At 40.5% G+C, this 20,241-nt stretch overlaps 2 protein-coding genes and 1 long non-coding RNA gene across 4 annotated transcripts; 1 reads left to right on the top strand and 2 right to left on the bottom strand.

The window, feature by feature from the left end:
* Positions 1-1,170: 1,170 nt before the first annotated feature.
* LOC146386230 (uncharacterized) lies at positions 1,171-5,413 on the bottom strand. The gene is made up of 3 exons (XM_084932314.1): positions 4,878-5,413; positions 4,704-4,742; positions 1,171-1,945 (listed from the first exon to the last, which is right to left on the bottom strand). The coding sequence occupies exons 1-3, from the start codon at positions 4,922-4,924 to the stop codon at positions 1,774-1,776; spliced, it is 258 nt and encodes an 85-aa protein (XP_084788440.1). The 5' UTR covers positions 4,925-5,413; the 3' UTR covers positions 1,171-1,773.
* Positions 5,414-8,847: 3,434 nt separating this feature from the next.
* On the bottom strand, positions 8,848-9,791 carry LOC146386229 (uncharacterized). Of its 2 annotated transcripts, none has more exons than XM_084932315.1 (2): positions 9,698-9,791; positions 8,848-9,076 (listed from the first exon to the last, which is right to left on the bottom strand). In XM_084932315.1, exon 2 carries the CDS (start codon positions 9,064-9,066, stop codon positions 8,848-8,850), a length of 219 nt encoding a protein of 72 aa, XP_084788441.1. In that variant the 5' UTR covers positions 9,067-9,076; positions 9,698-9,791. The 2 variants fall into 2 exon arrangements, with proteins under 2 accessions (XP_084788441.1, XP_084788442.1); XM_084932316.1 differs by lacking the exon at positions 9,698-9,791 and adding an exon at positions 9,595-9,691.
* A 224-nt stretch (positions 9,792-10,015) lies between these two features.
* LOC146386228 (uncharacterized) lies at positions 10,016-10,594 on the top strand. The gene is made up of 2 exons (XR_014800412.1): positions 10,016-10,221; positions 10,467-10,594. It is a non-coding gene; the product is annotated as an uncharacterized LOC146386228 (long non-coding RNA).
* Positions 10,595-20,241: the final 9,647 nt, after the last annotated feature.

Below are 20,241 nucleotides of genomic sequence, written 5' to 3'. Positions count from 1 at the left end.
TCCACTTGGCAGCAACTGTTTTAGTGATTTTGTGTTATCCAAATAAAATTGAATTGAATTCAATAAATTAATTATTAATTAATTCAAGAGCATTGACCTGTTTTATGATTTTAGGAGTGAAGCTTTGTGGATGATCCTTAAGCCTGTAAGCTCATTTCTGCCATTTGTAGTCGAGATATCATTCTTTCAGTTCATTTTTCAGAGCTTGTGACCACAGGTGATGGTAGATCGATCTGTAAATCGTCAGCTTCCACGCTGAGCTCTCCCTTCATCATAGCAGATGTGTACAGAATCCACATCACATCACAACTAGTATGGTGAAATACTAGTTGTCTCTCAATCTTTAGCTCTTCCTCCTGAGACAGTAACTCGCTCCTGTTGTTCCTCCTTCAGCCCAAAGATCAAAGAGTTGGGGTATTTAACACCCCTAAGTGGGTACTCCATCTTTTCCCAACTGAAGAGCATGGCCTCAGATTTTGAGTTGTTAATTTTCATCCCAGTCACTTCACACGTGTTGCAAACTGCCCCAGTGTGAGCTGGATGTTGTTGATGAAGCTAAAAAAAAAAAAAAAAGATACATCGTCCATAAAAAGCTGAGATGAGATCCTGCAACCACCAAACCAGACACCCTTCACCACTTGGCTGCAACTGACCAAAGATGAGAGATGGTTATTTTATACATTTATTTTTTCCAAATAACTGCACTAACAGTTGTCACCTAGGTTCTTGCTGATGATCTTGGAGCCCATTCCAGCATGGAGCAAGTCTTCAATTATGTCCCTTCAATCAACAGCTCTTTGGTCCTGCCCATGGTGGTGAGGAGGTTGGAACAGCAGATATCAATTCAGTGGACATGTGTGCATTATACACATACGTTGAAATCAAAAGTATCTGTAATTGACTGATTGTAGTCAACCTGTGCAAATTCTGGCTGGGTTGTAGGGGAACAGATTCCTATTTCACTCAATGACATACAAAACAACCTTTTAATTGATTTTTTTAAGATTCTTTTTGTTGATATTATGTCTCTCTCAATTAAAATGAAGCTACCACAAAATTTATTGCTGTTCGTTTTTTGTGAGCAAATTTTAAATTTCTTCAGGGGATCAAATAATTATTCCCCTGACTGGACCACCGGCTTGACGTACTCAGTAAGCAAGAAACTTAAGATAAGGGGAGATTCCAACAGATTTATTTGATATGGATATGAAAACAATCACATTTAATGAAACAATGTTTTTTTCTTAATGACAAGAAAACAAATCATTTTGGATACATTTTTAACACAGTATTAATACTGTGGTTTTAAGTGTCTGCCCCAGTTGAAATAAAATTTGACTATTCGTGCTTTAGTTTAAGATAATTCTTGTTAGCAGCACTGACATCTATAATTTTAGGTGTTTAAACTGAATTGGTTAACATGAAGAAATAAATACAATCTTCCTACAATACACTGTGAAGCTGAGTAAGTCCACCCTTTAAATCAACATAAAAAAGTCTTAATCATGACATTTATTTTATTGAAATATACATTTCCATGTTTTTAATTACTTTAAATCACAACTTGAAACATCAATTTATTTTTAACTAACTCAAGAAAAGTGTCAAACTGTCCAACAAAACTGATTTTTTACTGCAATCTTTTCAAACTTGACATTCTCAAGTGGATGTGGATGGATGTGGATAGAGTACAGTCTTTATCAGTTAATGTGGGGCACAGTCGTCTGGAGGCTGATTTCTATCCTTCCCTCATTCCAGGGACTTAAATAAAAATCAGTCTGGTCTCCCTTCAACAGTTTTCTTTTTGACTGCAACCTCAGAGCGCACCACGCTCTTCATAGTTCTCTGCATTATCCATGTAGCCAGGTGGATAGTCACAAAGGCACCAGAGACGGCCCACAGCCAGTTCCTTCTGAGCCAGCTCTGAGGTTTCATGGTGACACCACTGCAGGGGAAGAAGAAAAACAGTATTTACTCACAAACACTTGGTATACAGAAAAACATGGCAGAAAAGCCAAATAAAATTGACCATTTTCACAGTTACTGGGAGGAAGAGTTTGCTTTTAATCACAGGTAAACAAAGGGTGTATGTCTCACTTGCTGTGGCACTGGGAAACTGAACCATCTGAACTGTGAGCTGCAAGGAAAAGGTAAGACTGCTGCTGACATGATAAATGCATTTAAAGCCACGATGAGAAAAAAGTCCTGCACTTTCCCTCCAAACAGCCACTTTGTTCTCACTGTTTCGATGATATCACGTGTTTTAACGACAGTCCAGCCATACTACAAGTGCGATGACTGCAAAGTGGGGTGTGCGTAATTATTCAGCCCCCTTTGTTCTGAGTGCAGTCAGTTTCCCATAGACATTGCCTGATGAGTGCTAATGACTAAATAGAGTTCACCTGTGTGTAATCTAATGTCAGTACAAATACAGCTGCTCTGTGACAGCCTCAGAGGTTGTCTAAGAGAATATTGGGAGCAACAACACCATGACGTCCAAAGAACACACCAGACAGGTCAGGGATAAAGTTATTGAGAAATTTAAATCAGGCTTAGACTACAAAAAGATTTCCCAAGCCTTGAACGTCCCACGGAGCACTGTTCAAGCGATCATTCAGAAATGGAAGGAGTATGGCACAACTGTAAACCTACCAAGACAAGGCCGTCCACCTAAACTCACAGGCCGAACAAGGAGAGCGCTGATCAGAAATGCAGCCAAGAGGCCCATGGTGACTCTGGACGAGCTGCAGAGATCTACAGCTCAGGTGGGGAAATCTGTCCATAGGACAACTATTAGTCGTGCACTGCACAAAGTTGGCCTTTATGGAAGAGTGGCAAGAAGAAAGCCATTGTTGACAGAAAACCATAAGAAGTCCCGTTTGCAGTTTGCCACAAGCACAAGACACAGCAAACATGTGGAAGAAGGTGCTCTGGTCAGATGAGACCAAAATGGAACTTTTTGGCCAAAATGCAAAACGCTATGTGTGGCGAAAAACTAACACTGCACATCACTCTGAACACACCATCCCCACTGTCAAATATGGTGGTGGCAGCATCATGCTCTGGGGGTGCTTCTCTCCAGCAGGGACAGGGAAGCTGGTCAGAGTTGATGGGAAGATGCATGGAGCCAAATACAGGGCAATCTTAGAAGAAAACCTCTTGGAGTCTGCAAAAGACTTGAGACTGGAGCAGAGGTTCACCTTCCAGCAGGACAACGACCCTAAACATAAAGCCAGGGCAACAATGGAATGGTTTAAAACAAAACATATCCATGTGTTAGAATGGCCCAGTCAAAGTCCAGATCTAAATCCAATCGAGAATCTGTGGCAAGATCTGAAAACTGCTGTTCACAAACGCTGTCCATCTAATCTGACTGAGCTGGAGCTGTTTTGCAAAGAAGAATGGGCAAGGATTTCAGTCTCTAGATGTGCAAAGCTGGTAGAGTCATACCCTAAAAGACTGGCAGCTGTAATTGCAGCAAAAAGTGGTTCTACAAAGTATTGACTCAGGGGGCTGAATAATTACGCACACCCCACTTTTCAGTTATTTATTTGTAAAAAATGTTTGGAATCATGTATGATTTTCGTTCCACTTCTCACGTGTTCACCACTTTGTTGGTCTTTCACGCGGAATTCCAATAAAATTGATTCATGTTTGTGGTTGTAATGTGACAACATGTGGAAAAGTTCAAGGGGGCCGAATACTTTTGCAAGCCACTGTAACTCTCTGACACTCATTCTGTTTCAATTGATTACATATCAGATGTTTCTAAAAATTGACTGCAGTCCACCTGTGATAAATTCAGTTGATTGGACATGACTGGGAAAGGCACACACTTGTCTATATAAAGGTCCCATATGTAACAGTGCACAGTGGAGCACAAACCAAGCCGTGAAGTCCAAGGAATTGTCTGTAGACCTCTGAGACAGGATTGTATCGAGGCGCAGATCTGAGGAAAGGTACAGAAAAATTTCTGCATCTGCAAAGGTACTTGTATAGGTAGCTTGGCTAAGTACTTGCTCAAAGGAGGTCATTTGTTTTATCAGTATTACTGTAGGATATTGCCGAGTTGTTGTAGGTTAGATTTGGTGCCATATAAATACAATTAAATAGAATGTTACATTATCTTGATAGTTTTCATTCTTGAATATCTTCACCTGTTAAATTATAAAAAAATATCTCTAAGTTTTGAAAATATAAAATAGATGGATAAAACTTTACACTTTGACCACTCAAACCAAAAAATCTATTCCCTGTAAACATTTATTCATTCATTTGGGTGTGACTCTTATCAGCTTTTTGGGCTGAGTTCTAGTGCGGGCTGGGATGATGTCTGTGGAAATTTGTGACAGAACTGAGCATGGCAGTCGCACAGCAAACTGAAACTTCCAGGAAACAGGACATTAGAGGACTACCAATAAAAATTATGTCTGACTCCAGTCTATTCACACCTACAGGCGAGCTGCCACTCTTTTACTGATGAGGATATACACATCCTGGACAGGGAGGAACGGTGGTTTGGAGTCAAGGAGGCCATTTACGAAAAAGGGAAAGACGATTTCTGAATCGAGGAGGGGGCCTGAGGGTAAATCTTTCATCATCTTACAATGCTGCCTTACCAGTAATCAAATACCCTGCTGGAATAATCAGAAGGCCAAAGGGGAAACTGAAGCCACTAACATCAAGACAAGAAATCTCCTTACCGTGCATGGAGGGTTAGCCCCAAATCCAGCACCCTGAGACTGTATGCAAAGTGGAAGGAAGATGAGGACTAGTCAGTGTCAGAACTACTATCCAGGATGAGACAACAAAGATTTAGTTTTTTGTTAGTTTGTTTTAGTTTAGTTTAGATGTATTCACTATAGTTTAGTGAATACCTCTTGCAGCAGAATCCCGAGAGAAGAGAAGCAGGAAAAGGAACCATCACGGAAGGATGGGAAGCTGCACGGTATGTGCCACCGTCAGACAGAAGAAGAGACTGACATCCACAAATCCTGTCAGTGGCTGGACAAAGCTGAACTGAAAGACAGCACAGAGACAGCACTAATATGGCAGAATAGGAACAAGACCCTGTAGGCTGTACAGAGATGCTAATGAGAAAATTTCAGCACATAGCAACAAGGTGCAAGATGCTAGCAGGTATGGCATACATAGAACACCATAACCAAATGTCCCCTTAGGGTAGTTGAGAATGACTGAGTTAAGATCCTGTGGGACTTGCAGATACAGACAGAAAAACTGGTGATGGCAAACCAAGAGGAAGACAGCTGTAGTAACAGATGTAGCTATACTGAATGATAGCAGCTCGAGAAGTGCCAAGAGCTGAGAGGAGAGCTCAAGAAGATGTGGAGATTGAAAGCAGCAGTAGTCCTCGTTGCAACTGGAACACTCAGGGCAGTGCCCCCAACACACACCCACCCACATACACACACACACCCACCCACCCACCCACATACACACACACACCCACCCACCCACACAAATACACTTCTCAAGCATCTTTGTTGTCATTCAGTATAGCTATATTTTATCACTACAGCCGTCTTCCTCTGCTTGTCCATCACTACGATGTTAGGCTGTTAGCCATCACCGGTAGGGATGGGTACCGGTATCCGGTGCCATTCTGACATAAACGGTAGTAACCAGACCGAAAAGCAGCGCTCATTTCGGTGCTTTATTTCGGTGCTTTTTTTTCCTGAGATGTCATACACTTTGGATTCTAGCCAATCATTTTACCTTTCCAAGGATAGTAGGCGGGCCCAGATACGTACGTTCTTTTAGAGCAGAGCTACAGATTAAAAATGCCCAAGGCGAAGCGGTCAAAAGTCTTGCTGTACTTCACAGCAAAAGATGCAAACTCAGCAGCCTGCAACAAGTGCTTTAAGGTGATACTGTGCAAAGGAGGTAACACCTCAAATCTGATGAAAAACCTGGCGACGCATAGCGTTGTTTTAAAAGCCGTATTTGATAGCTTGCTGCAAGACCTCACACCGAGCACATCTACTGCGGGTGTGGTGCCTGTTATCGGACCCAGAGTTAGCAACATCCCCCAAGAACCCAAAGAGGAGAGTCCTGGCCCCTAGCCCTGCCAGTGTAGCAGAAATGATGACTGATGATGATGGCAGCAGCAGCCGTTCTTCTCTGGGTGAGTAGCTTAATGTTGTTCGTGTGTAATTTATGTTGAGTGGGCTAACCACGTTATTAAATTAATGCACGTAAGGTGAACTAGCAAACACCGTCGTAGTTACATGCGGCTGTCTTGTTATTTGATAGAGTGATACCATATATGCCCTATAGCTGCAGAAAAGGCTAACGCTGTTATCTTTTTTACAAAAAAAACAGCTAAACATGAGAGGTTTTAGGACAAATTTTGTGTTTTCCATTGTTTAAGCACCGGTTCCAACCAAAGGAGGTATGTTGTATCAACAGAAAAGGCTAACTTGGTTATCATTTTGCAGAAAAAAAGAGACTGCTAAAAATAAAAACATAAGAGGTTTTTGGACAAAGTTTGTGTTCTCCATTCTTTAAGCACCGGTTCGAGCACTGTTTAAGCACCGGCACCATTTCAAATGTACCGGTTTGGCACCGGTATCGGATAAAACCTAAATGATACCCATCCCTAATCACCGGTTTATCTATCTGTATCTGGAAGACCCACAGGATCTTGGCTTGTGTCCCATTTTGACCTTGGGACTTCCAGGCCATAATCGGCTCAGAAGTTAAAGTATACTATGCCAGCTATTTGGTTATGGCGCCTCATGTATGCCCTGCCTGCTACCATCTTACACCCTGCTGTTATGTGCTGGATTGTCTCTGGGGCATCTTTACACAGCCTGCACTGGGGATCATGCCTGGTATGGTAGCCCCCAGCCTCTATGAATCTTGTGCATAGAGTTTGTCCTGTGCTGCCATGACTAGTGCCTCTGTGCTGTCTTTCAGTCCAGCTTTGTCCAGCCACTGACAGAGGAAGTGGCTGACATCCAGAAATCCTGTCTGCCGGTGATACATACCACGCAGGGGCCTCTGGCTCCATGACAGATTTTCTACTTGCTCCTTTTTTTCTTTCTTGGGTTTCTGCTGTCTGAGGTATTCACTAAGCACATTGTTCGTTGTGGCCATGATCCTGATGTGAATGTTTATCGTCTCATCCTGGACAGTGGTTCTATACTGTTTAGCATACAGTCTCAGGGTTCTAGTCTTGGGGTGAAACCCTTTGTCCTTGGTGAGCTGCTTCCTTGTCTTGATGTCAGTGGCGTCTGTCTCCTCCTTTAGCCAGCTTATTATCCCAGTAGGCTATCCAATCCCAGTGTTGATTACCTGGATCTTGTTCTCTCCATTCAGCTGACTTCTCTGGACTTGCCTGACCCTCTGCAGGTACTTGGTGATTGCGCCTCTCTTTACCTTTTGTTACCTTCTGACTACACTTCTCCAGTCCGAAAGACATTCTGATGTTGTTGCTGTAGACCCTCGTGGTGTGGATGAATGAATCAATGTCTATTTAAGCATACAGCTTGATGTCATCCATGTAGAGGAGGTGGCTGACGATTGCCCCATTCTGTAATTGGTCTCCATAGCCAGTCTTGTCAATGACCTAACTGAGGGGGTTCAGGCCAATGCAGAACAGCAGTTGGAAAAGAGGAGCTCCTTGGTAGACCCTGCACTTCATGGTAACTCTTGCTATTGGTTCAAAGTTGGCCTCTAGAAGCTACTAAATATTTTGCTGTCTCTCTAAATGCTGGGTATCAAAGATTCCATAGGTCCCACATCGTCTTCATGTAACCCCTTCCGCTGGGGTTAATTATGTAGTAGCATGCCAACAGTGCTTTGTTTTCATTTCTTCCCCACTTATGCCTTCCGGTTCCGTTAACCCACTTCTCATCTGTGTGTCATGGTTCCCCAACACCTGACGTGGACCTTGTCCACATCCTGTCTGAGCTGGTATGGCTTCAGTTATCTCTCTCTTTCTCATATCCAAGGTAGCTTGGTTAGCATAGGGAATCTCGCCTAGGGACCCTTACTGGATACAGACACCCAAGAAAACACCAAGAAAGGTCAGGTGTGCAGTAGAGTATTAAACTTTGTGTGTAGGGACTTCAGGTTGAACACCCAAGCTGAGGATGTCAAAGACCTACCGAATGAGGCAGAGCAGTGTGAACACTGGGTGGTAGAGAGGCTGCAGACAGATTGGCCAAGATGATAAACTTTAAATTTCTACTTTTCCAATAGCTTATAGAAATCTATTTATTTTGTTGTAGCCATCTGGGTAATCAGTTTTATAATGCAGGCAGTAACCGGTCTTTATTTTCACATTACTAACACGACACATTATCCAAAGTTAATTTTTTTTATTTTTCCATTACGCTCTTCTTCTACAATAATTAAAATTATTCAGATATTGTTTTCTGTAATTTCGTTCAAAAATATATCTTACCTTCACGACCTATACTGAAATAATCAAAATAACTCATAAAAAACCCTCCAAATTTAATCTTAAAAATGTAACTTATAATTGGGGAAACTAGCTGAAATTTAACAAGTTAACTTTTTCAAGATATGACTTCTTTGCCATTATTTCTGTTGTTGCAGGATGGGATCATAATCTTCCCTGTGGTATCAAATATCAGTTATTTTCTTTGGTACTGGAATTGAGTTAATTTGTAGAGTTGTTCGTTTGTTTTTTAAATTGGAGCACCAACTTCTGAAAATCTGAAAATGCAACTAAAGCTAGATGAAACTGCTCTGAGTTTTACAAACCCTTTGTGTGCTCAGTTATACAAACTCTCAAGGGCAGAAAAACTTAGCACGCTTTCTTCAGGTGTTTTTAACAGTTTCATACCTCAGTGCGGGTTACTTGCTCTTGTGAGCAACAGCTGGAGGAGGAGAAGGAAGAGCAGATGCAGGAGGGGAAACGTAGGTAACAATGCCAGGTTCAGGAATATACTCGTCTCCGTCTTTGCGTAGCAGTGGGCTTCCCTTCAGATTGTACCAGCCCCAGTGGATCAGCCCCAGACTTGTGCCCATCACAATCAATACTTTGTAGTTACTCCACAAATCCCGCAGACCCATAACTAAGATGCTAAAAAAAAAAATCCAAAAGATGATCATTGCATTCATATAGACAGTTAATATGATTCTTACTTACTGTAGTAACTAGTCAAATAATATATACTGAAATGGAAGTGGAATTAAAGTACAAGGCAGCATTAAAGGGAAAGTACACTTATAAGTAATAGTTGAGTGACAATCATTTTCCATCACTGGTCATTCAAAGGTCAAGTGTGCAAAAAAGAAACAAATATCAATTGATCAAAGGACAATACTCTGAGTCTAACTATTTTTGCTGGAAGATCCTGACAAGTCCAGTAAAAAGCAAAGTAAAGCAAGTAAACAAAACTACTGCCTATGTATAGAATTATAGGAACACTGACATTCAATCGATTTCTTATTTAGAACGATACACGTACACCCATGCAAAGGATATTGTAAAGTTTTACTCAATGAGACACCAGCAATGTTACAACGCAATAAGGAACTGATTCATATCTATTAAAGTACCGTTTTAGTACATTTGATAGCTGTTTTTAACATGCTCACAGTTTAGTTTAGGAAGGCAGCTCAACCTCATCGATTATCTGTATTGAAATTGCACAAGAAAAATTAAAGTTAACCAAAATTAAAATGAGCAACACAAACTAACCTGTGATGACATAAGAGAAGCCCTCACCTTCAGAATCCATCTGTGTTTTCTATGCTGAAGATCACTAAACATGTGCCTGAACGCAATTTACGTTAATTATAAGCATAATTGCTCAAAACCTTAGTGCTAAATACTAACACGCTTATTGTTATTAATTATTGTGTTTTTCATGGAATCCAAATTGAAATAAACACCTTTAAATGTGCCGCTGATGTTATAAATATTTTTTTTTACTCAGGCAACACATTAGAAGCCTGAAATAATCATGTGACTGTGTAACCATCGGCTATTGGTTGAGTTTTGCATTACTAGTGAAAAGGTTTTGATATATGACTGCATCTATAAAACATCGTCATTTCGTAATTATCTCGGTGTATTTACAAAAATGTATCGCCTGTACAACATTTGATGCGCTACAGTAGTGGTGGCTAGATGAAGTGTTGTAACACTTTTGGTGTGTTGCTCAATAGTGACATCTCCTGGATTTAAAAAAATCAGTGCAGGCAACCTGGATAAAGAGTGTGGTGAGAGACTGAGCTATGTTCATTTTTTTTCTGCCAAATGAGGGATGCATGTTCCTGTTTACATAACAAGCTGATGGTAAAGCGCTGAATGAAAAAAACATGTATATAATGCAATTAATTTGATTATAACAAAATAATATCTTTGAATAATACATGTTTAGTCACAGCTGGATTTCACCCCATCATATTTAATGCAGGTATAATCATCATCAACACAGTTTTCTTTTTGTTTTTTTCATGGGAAGTCATCAGGTGCTACAACTACATTATTTGGAGCTGGGAAGACCATCGTCTGTCTGATAAGGAAAGCACATCAGCATCAGGGCTACCATGACATGTGCCTTTTTTTTTCTCTTTTTTTTTTTTTTTTTTTTACAAGAAAGCAGTTAATTAATGACTAATGTTTCATTTAGTATTATCCTACTTATTTTGTATTTGTTGTATTTTATTTGTATTTTTTGTATTTTTCTTCTGCTATCTGTGCCTGAGCTGAGGTAATGCCATCTGCCTGTACAGCTCCTCCATCTAATGCACTGTAAACTCTGCAGTAGTTACACCTTTTTGTACACACTCTTTTCTACTCAGTAATGTTGCTGTCAATTTTCTTGATATTTATTTATAATCATCTCTGTCAATCCTTGATATTTATTATTGAGTGATTTATATATATTAGCTATTTCTTAAATCTGTAGCATATTGTATTGTTAAATAGTCTAGTCTGTTTCTCTTACTGTTACTGTACTGGAGCGACTGTAACCCACATAATTTCCTTAGGGATTAATAAAGTATGCTGATTCTGATTATGAAATTCCACAGGTGGTGAAGCCTTTTATTAACCACATCTTTGAAGATGGGGGGAAGAGACAAGGGGCAATCACTGTGAGAGGAGATTAAAGTTGTAAAAATCTCCTCCCTTCTGGTGAGGGTCAAAGGTTTAAAAAACAGCTGTGGAATACTTTTGTTCTGACTGTATTTAAACCAGGGCTGGGCCGGGCTGGTTACAGAGACTGCTGTCAGTGCCCCGCTGAATGTCTCTCTCCCTGAAGTATGCTCAAGATTTAAAGGTGTTAACTGCTGCTCATTGTGTCTGTAGACTTTGTTAATTACATTTCCATAACACCTGAAGGTTTTTAATTAAATGGGCTACATAGACAAGCTAGACAAAAACACCACTGTGCATTGTAGGAATGTTAATGTTTGACTTATTTCAGTTTTTGTTCCTGAGCAAATCAAAGTTGATTCTGTTCACCTGGATGTAGCGTTTTTCAGTGAGAGAAACGTTTCGTCACTCATCCAAGTGACAATGTTAGCACCAGTGGCTAACATTGGGCTGTAAGGTGAGTTTCTTGATCATTAATATGCAAATTGTCATGGCCATTGATCAACAACCACTGATCAAAGATCAATGGACAGGGGGGAACACTGAGTGGGGAGTCAAGGAGGTCACCAACGTGAAATGTGAAAGACCATCTCTGAATCGAGAAGAAACGTTTCTCCCGCTGAAAACGCTACATCCAGATGAACAGGATCAACTTTTTTGGGATCCATTACTGGATCGTTTTATTTAATTTTAAAGTCTTACTTGGAGAGTAAGACATATGCTGACATATATTATGTCAGCATATTTTGAACTAAATATAAATATTTTGCTCATCTTTATTCCTTGGTATGCTGATCTTATTTTTAAGAGCTGACTGTAAATTAAATCTAACATTAAAAATATTTTAATCTAGGAGGACGCATTTTTATCATTGGCATGTTGATATGTGGAGATCCTGACGACTGCTCCAGAAATGATCAAATTATGTTTTGAGTATTTGTTCAATTCTCATCTGAACAGAAGTTTTCTATTGTAAGAGTTTCTACTAAAATAGAAATAAAAGCATTTAGTTTTAGCATTTTTTCTTTAAAAAAATCTAATTACATCATGTAACAAGGCGGCCCTTAGCGGCTGGAAACACAGTGAGATGGACCAAGACAAGTGCAGTGGAACAAAAAGTATTTATTTGCAATACAGCTCTCCTTACAACAATTAACTCATCGAGCTTCTTTGCAGCACAAATCCACCCTCTAATGACAACCGGCAGCCTTAAATATGTTCAGCTGTCACAGACTAAACCATTATTCCACTCTCAGGTAAATTCTTAAATCCCAACCTTCCACCACAGTATACAATATACCAATTAGAATAAATAAATACATAAATACATTTCACATTTTTATATTAATAAACATTTCACACTTTAATTTTACACCAAACCCAATATTATAAAAAAAAACAAAAACCCAAGCACAAAAAGATTCACCACACTCTCTTTACCAATGGTCTCTCCCGGAACCTTTAAATGGTGTCTGGACCACCGGGGAAACATTTGCCCAAACAGCTTGAAGAGGACACAGGCAAGAAAGATGAGTAATCATTATCTTACAAACACTTATTTGTAGTGATGGGCAGATGAAGCTTCATGAAGCACTGAAGCTTTTCATCCAATTGGTTCACCCCAGCGCAAAGCTTCTTGAAGCTTCATTTGCTCTAGTAGGACACCTACTGGACGTAAAAATATTAGTTGGCATGAATTTGAAGAGTGTGGCCTTTTGCACACAGCCTGTAAATGTCAACACCAAAAGGAGTGTGTAAAACATCTATATTGTAGTGATGCAGTGTACTGTGTATATTTATACTGGCAGTATGGAAAATGATCATTTGGAAATGCTTAAAATGGAAATGATCATTTACTGTGAGGTGAGGTGAGGTGAGGTGTGGTTGGGGTGTGGACAGTGGTTGTGCTTTTGTAACGTTGAGGTATGGACAGCAACACACTGAGGCTTTGAGCCTCAGTCCTGCCCACATTTTATTCTGTAAAAACAAAATTTTCACTGCTTTTATGACCTTTTTAGTGGGGAGAACATAGCTAGGATTAAATGATTTAACAAATCTTTTAAATCCTTTGTCCTCCACAATGCTAAATGGCTGGGAGTCCTCAGTCACCATGCTAACCAGGTTTTCATCTATTTGAGATTGTTCTCTAGAGGAAAGAAAACAAAAACAAAGCACAAATATAAATATCACACACGTAACTTATAACAGCTGTATAATATTGTTATATCATTTAGTAACATTACAGCATGCTGTATTATCATGGCATTTGATGGCTCACCTGGTCTTGCTCCACAATTGGTGTTCCCCCTATTCTCATGCAAAGCTCTGTAGTGCCTAAGCATGGATGAGGTGTTGTTATATCCCAGCTCCCTGGCACATAGCAAACACTTCACCTTGTACAAAAGTAAAGCCGCTTAACATAAATTGTATTGTACTATCAGTATTATGAAAATACATCTTCTGTAGAAATTTACATACCTTGTTGGGAGGAATAAAATCAAAATGTTCCCACACAGGGGAGGACATCTTCCTCTTCTTAGCTGGCTCCATTCTCTCCTGACTTTCTCTCCTCACTCTCATAAACCTCCAAACTGTCTCCAAACTCTCACTAACCGCAACTCTCCATCAAACACCCACATTTTGAATGAAGTCTGAGGGGTTTGTATCGCTGTCGTAGCTCGCGGCAAATTCGAACCACTTCATGAATCAGTCACGTGGTACAGCCGGGCAGCAAGGCTTCGGACGTCATCATTTTCAGCTCCTCCCACAAATGAAACAAGCCTCGATACGCGCATCGCGGCAACGCCCCCTCCATTACTCGACACAAGCTTTGAAGCCTCGATACAGAACGTCACATCAGTACTTATTTGCACCACTTTTCCTAGATTTCACACACACTTGCATTAGTTTTCCTTACTGGTAAACCTTAATCACAATCTCAATCACCCTTCTTCTCTTCTGACAGACAACCACCACATTCCTTGATGAGGAGCAGCTGTGCAGGATCTGAAATAAGGCTACCAACTGATTTTAAAGTTCCCAATAAATAGTCAATAAATAATTAAACTTCTTGTGTGCAAATGTTTTACTGTGCGTGTAACAGTTGGTGAAATGTTAGTATTTGACCACTAGGCGGAGCTCTTGTAATGATAATGTAATTAACGCATTTTATTTTGTATGTTTTATTTTTGTGTTGAGCATGTTAACATTTTCCTTTTTTGCCTACCGGATTGGTGTACAGTTAATTTGATACATGGAAAATAACCGGTTAATTTTGTAAGTATAAGGTAAGGGCAGAGGTCACTTCCTGTTTTGGGAAGTAAGGTCAGAGAAGCTGCTCATGGTGACGGTCTAGCCGTGTGAATGTTAAAGAAGAAATAAGCCCTAAGTTCCAATTACACCGGTTTGTCTACTTGCAGGCCAAAGTGGTATGTTTGTTTATATTTTGTGAATTTTATATTGTAATACATTTTAATGCTGAAACATAATTTTCTTGTACATTTGTATTCACCAGTTCTACGGTGTACCTGTGTATGTTAAGAGAAGCACAGTAAACATCAGTAAAGAAGAACTCTCATGTCTCTCGTGTATGTGTACAAGCCGGCATAGTGTGAATCCACGCTTACAGTGCAATGCTAAATAAAGTGCTTGATAAGGTGCTTTAAATAAAGTGCTTGATAAGGTGCTTTAAATAAAGTGCTTGATAAGGTGCTTTTAATAAAGTGAAAGGTGTGCTCTAAAGTGCTATACAGATAATATAAATAAATGTAGTAAGGGAGTCCTCTTCCTTACACATCACGTGTAACTTTGTATATCATGTGTAAATTTTCATTGCAAATATTAACCATAGTTGAATTAAGGGGGGATGGCATCAAGTACACTGTCGTTCCATAGACTGATCAACCTGCTTTCTCAGGAAGTCCGAACTCCCGTGTGAACTTGAGAAGTATGAGCTAAGAGAACAGAAGTATGAAGTTGTGACCTTAAGTATTGAGAAACCGCCCGAGTGAAGCAAATATCGGGAGGCCCGGTTTACATAACAAGGGCGATGCAGAAGAACAGTGATTTAATGACTTCAAGTTATTCAGGAGTGAGGTGACTGCGTTCAGGAGATATGGAATATTTAACGGTTGCCAAATCAAACTTTTGTTAGGCTCTAGCATGTAGGCAGCTAGTTAGTAATCTAGATACATGCTAGAGCCTAACAAGAAGAGATCATAACATTTGGTCCACCTGTTGCCTCACTCCAACAAGGTCCTGAATTTGACTCCACCACCTGGCTGGGTCCTTCCTGTGTTGAGATTTGAAAACGGCGTTTTCGTCTGAAAACGCTCTGCGTCCACACTATCGTTTTCAGTCATTTTCACAGAGTTGTGTCTGTGTTAGTCACACTCGTTTATCAGCAGCTGTCCTCTGAATTCCTGCACTTGGCACCTAACTGGGTTAAAATTTAGTGTCCTGGAAAACTTGAATTTGCTCTATGTAATAAATCCATGGCAGATCCGACCAAGTTTCCATGCTTTTCATCATACTACTTTTATTCACAGTTGCTGTTACAAACATGGCTGCAGCTTTTCAGCTCGCAGCCAAACACACACAACAACAACTCCAGTACCTAATTCAGAATTTTTATGCCGGCGAGGCGTGATTGCAGATTCCGTCCAGGTACGTCCGCCTGCGCTGCAGACCACACCCCGCCACACACCCCCATTCCCTGACTGAGGCTGGGGAGCCATCAGGCCGAACTGGGTAACTGGGTTCAGTCACACCTGCTCTACGACAGGCCTGTATTAATGGGTTGCTGCTACAGACCCCCGAAGTAGCAATACGTTGTATGTAGAACAAATCTGTGAAATGTTGGAAAGAGTAAATGAAGAAAATAAGGAGATATTTTTATTAGGGGAGACTTTAATATTAATTGATCAAGGAAAAAAAGTTCATCAGCATCTGCATGCTGTCTGTCTCACATGGTCACGATTCCTACCCTGGTCACGGTCAGTGAAGAAGGTCATAGGTCATCATCATGTATTGATCACATATATACAAATGTATGGCATTATCTATATTTATCAAAAATGTTTGCTATCTGGCTCACAAACATGCCCCCTTTTAACGCACCTTGGCTAGATAATGAACTCAAAGGTGCAATGTCAGAAAGCGATACTGCAAAAGTAAAGGCACATAAGTCTTTCAGCCCACAAGACTGGGTGAGACATAAGTTAGGAAATCAAGTAACTAAACTGAATAGGTGTAAGATGAATGTATATTATCAGCTTAAGCTCAAGGAGTCCAAAAAGGACAGCAAGAAGGTGTGGAAAGTTTTAAATAATATAATGGGTAGAGAGCTCGCTCTGGTGGTGTCACACATCAGCACGGATGGAATGTTTATAAGTAAAGCTAAGGATAAGGATATAGAAAATAATTTCGAGAATTACAACAGCAATAAAATAACAAATTTAAAATCTAATAAGAGCAGAAGCAATCCCACCCCATCACACTGTCTTATACAGGATGTTATCATGAATAATAAGGAATGGCAATTTAAGTTTGAGGTAGTGAATGTTGTGACAGTGGAGCGTTTATTAATATCACTTCCTGATGATGCATCCTCAGGTTCTGATAACATAGAAGGTAAACTGCTCTAAGTTGCAGCCAAGTTTGTATCCCTTCCTAGGTCACATATTTAATAGATGTTTGGCATGCAACTTATTTCCACTGCAGTGGAAAGAATTGAAAACAATTCCTTTTCCAAAAAATAAGAATGTTGTTTTTAATGGTGTCAATAGGCTACTCAGGATCAGAATCAGAAATACTTTATTAATCCCGAAGAAAATTATGGGTTACAGCAGGCAGCATGCTGGTTGGCGCATGCGCACTCACAAAACAACCCTCCAACCAACACACTTTACACAAACATCACATTGGGGAGACAGGTCAGAGAGTAGGCTGATACAACAAAAGTACACAACATGAGGTAAGAGGAGGAGAAAAAAGCTCCACCCAGACTGATGGGAGAACAGTTTGAGGAGAGAAAAAACCCACCTCAGCATAAAAGCACATGAATCTTAATACACCATAGAAACACAAGACAAGCAACAGGGGTGGGCAAGGGGTGAGAGTAAGCCAGTATAGACAGTGTATCCGGTCATGTGCTATCCGGCGGCTGAGGTCAGACGGCGGGTCTGTGCTGGGCCCAGACCCGCCGTCTGACCTCAGCCATAAGCATTCCAAGGCGTTTGGAATCCAGGATGGGGGACACGGGATGGGTAAAGAGTATAAACAGAGTCTGTTATACTCCCTGTTTTAAGTAAAGTTATGGAGAGAATTGTTTATAAACAAATTCAACATTACTTAACAGAAAATTATTGACTCACTAAATTTCAACATGCTTAGAAACCTGGTCATTCCACCAGCCCAGCTCTCATTCATATGACAGATAACTATTACAAAGATCTAGACCAGCGGTCCCCAACCTTTTTTGCGCCATGGACCGGTTTATGCCTGACAATATTTTCACGGACCGGCCTTTAAGGTGTCGCGGAAAAATACAGCAAAATAAAAGTAGTACCGGTACCGAAAAATAGAAGAGTTATTCATAACACACGTGAAAAGACCCAGGAAAACCGAGTTAACGATAAAAACGATAACAAAATAACGCTGAAAACCGATAAAAACCCTGAAAACCATACATTTCACACCTGAGCCTCAACTCTCGCGGCCCGGTACCAAACAACTCACGGACCGGTACCGGTCCGAGGCCCGGGGGTTGGGGACCACTGATCTAGATGATGGGAAAGTGGTTGGGGTTGTGTTCTTGGACTTTAGTGCTGCATTTGATTTAATAAATCATGATCTTTTGATTGATAAACTAAAATGTTATGGATTTTCACCAGCTGCTTTGTGCTGGATGAAAAATTATGTATGCAATGATTCCACCATGTTTTATTCAGCCAGTGACAACTTCGAATTGACCAGCGTATTACAAGATTTGCTTGTTTGACTGGATAAGTAAAAACAACATGATTCTAAATGTATCTAAATCTAAATCTATGTTAATTGAGGTAGAATACGTTTAGTCAACATTCCACAACTGAATCTTTCCATAGTCGGATCAGTATTAGAACAGGTCACCCAGATTAAACTACTCGGTGTTACCATAAATCACCACCTTTCATGGTGTCAGCACATGGACTCTGTTATTAAGAAAATGGGACAGGGCATAGCTATGGCTTGGAAATGCTCTTTCTATATCACTTCTTCAGTCATGAATGATGTCATTAATGCACTAGTAGATTTCTCGTTTGGCTCTTGACGAAGGCGGTCGCACTTTTCTCCTCTCCCTCCTCCTTATCGTTCCTGCTTGGCTTCTCAATATCCTTGTTTAGTCCCGTCTACTTTTCTACTTTTGCCCTGGAAAACTCTCACGGTCTGTTCTCTAAAACCTAAAAGAGGAATTATGGATTTTTGATCAACTGGTCCCTGAACGCAATTGACACCCTCTTCTCAATGAGAAGCCTGGGGTGAGCCGAGTGTTCTGAAGGGACGTTCCCTGCTGGATACATGATGGACGGGTGGAAAAACTGGTGAGTCGTGTGCCTGGTGGGACTGTCGATCGAGGACATTGAAGACATCTACCTATTTGGAACCATGATAATAGGGTTCTTGCTGATCGGAGCTGGCTTGGCCCTTTCTTATCGCAGATTAAAGAAAGCGGAATCAGCTGTTCAAAATCCCACAAGGCTGCCCGCTGTGATGGAAACGATGGGACGGGTCGCGACTTCTCAAAATGGGCTCACTGAACGCAGCACGTATAAGATCTTGGAGAAGCTCGAGGCTGTCGTGAGCACTCAGACTATGCTCTCTGAGAAAAAATTGGATAACATCTTGGAGAAGCTCACGGCGGTCGTGAGTACTCAGACTGTGCTCGTTGAGTGCAAAATTGATAACATGTCAGAGAAGCTCACGGCTCTCCAGCGGGAGATTGAAAGACCAGTGTTAGACCAAGTGTGAAACTGACATGCAGTTGTTCGCACTAAAGGAAAACCACCATCATTTCATGCGGCTACCATATCATCATAGCATGTTTTCCCTCTGAGTTATGGTTTCATATTTGTTGGTTAGATTGTCCCAGTTTAGGTTTGTTCTTAGTTTCTGTATTATCACCTCATGTAAATAAAGCTCATTCATTGCATCATCAGTGCCTACGATTGGGTCCTTTTCCCTTCAACCCCACATGACTGCTGCCGCAGCCGTGACAAGAATAGGGCGGCTAGAGTAATGTTAAGATGTTCATACTATACTAGTATCAATCAAATGCATAATAAACTTTTCTGGCTGCGTGTACAAGCTAAATTACACTACGGCTTACTTTTATTTATAAAGAAAGCAATACTGTTAAGCACATCACATTTGTTTCTCTGCTCAACTGCAGTATCCAGATGAAATACATAATCATGCAACACGATTTCTAACAAACTGCAATTTAGTAATTCCTCAAGTTAAAAGTAACTTTTTGAAAAACTGTTATATTTAGAGCATCTTTTAAGTGGAATTAACTGCCTTATGCAAATAGAGAACTAGCTACTATTCCTTATTTTAGAAAACATTTAAAAGCCTAATTACACAGTTTTTAGTTATTGTAAATATTGTAAGTTTTGATTTGTTGATTTTTGTCTATGTGTGTGTATTGGGAAGCGTATCTGTAACCGGAAGGTCGCCGGTTCGATCCCCGGGCTCTCTGTCCTGGTCGTTGTGTCCTTGGGCAAGACACTTTACCCTACCGCCTACTGGTGTTGGCCAGAGGGGCCGATGGCGCGATATGGCAGCCTCGCTTCTGTCAGTCTGCCCCAGGGCAGCTGTGGCTACAACCGTAGCTTGCCTCCACCAGTGTGTGAATGCGAGAGTGAATGAATAGTGGCATTGTAAAGCGCTTTGGGTGCCTTGAAAAGCGCTATATAAATCCAATCCATTATTATTATTATTATAACTAATACATAGTGTGTGTGTGTGGCATCTTGTTGCCACAACTGGCTCTTGTCACCGAAACTTTTTTTCAGTTTCATAGCTTTGTTTCTGAGAGCATGTCCACCTGAAAACAGGAAAGCTGTGAGGCCTGCAGATGGTTTGCGCATGCAGATTGT

This window comes from Perissodus microlepis, chromosome 6 (assembly GCF_051167445.1).
Source record: "Perissodus microlepis isolate ML-2025 ecotype Zambia chromosome 6, ASM5116744v1, whole genome shotgun sequence".
Taxonomy (NCBI): Eukaryota; Metazoa; Chordata; class Actinopteri; order Cichliformes; family Cichlidae; genus Perissodus; species Perissodus microlepis.
Note: the sequence above shows the minus strand (reverse complement) of the source record. Positions and strands in the feature narration are given on the sequence as shown.

Bases quoted from the DNA above. Each gene is read 5' to 3' on its own strand.
- LOC146386230 (XM_084932314.1), bottom strand. From the start codon at position 4,924: ATGGTTCCTTTTCCTGCTTCTCTTCTCTCGGGATTCTGCTGCAAGAG. The intron at 4,743-4,877 runs GTATTCACTAAA...CTTTGCATACAG, and splicing joins TCGGGATTCTGCTGCAAGAG to TCTCAGGGTGCTGGATTTGG. The intron at 1,946-4,703 runs GTAAGGAGATTT...CTTCCCCTGCAG, and splicing joins GGGCTAACCCTCCATGCACG to TGGTGTCACCATGAAACCTC.
- LOC146386229 (XM_084932315.1), bottom strand. From the start codon at position 9,066: ATGGGTCTGCGGGATTTGTGGAGTAACTACAAAGTATTGATTGTGATG.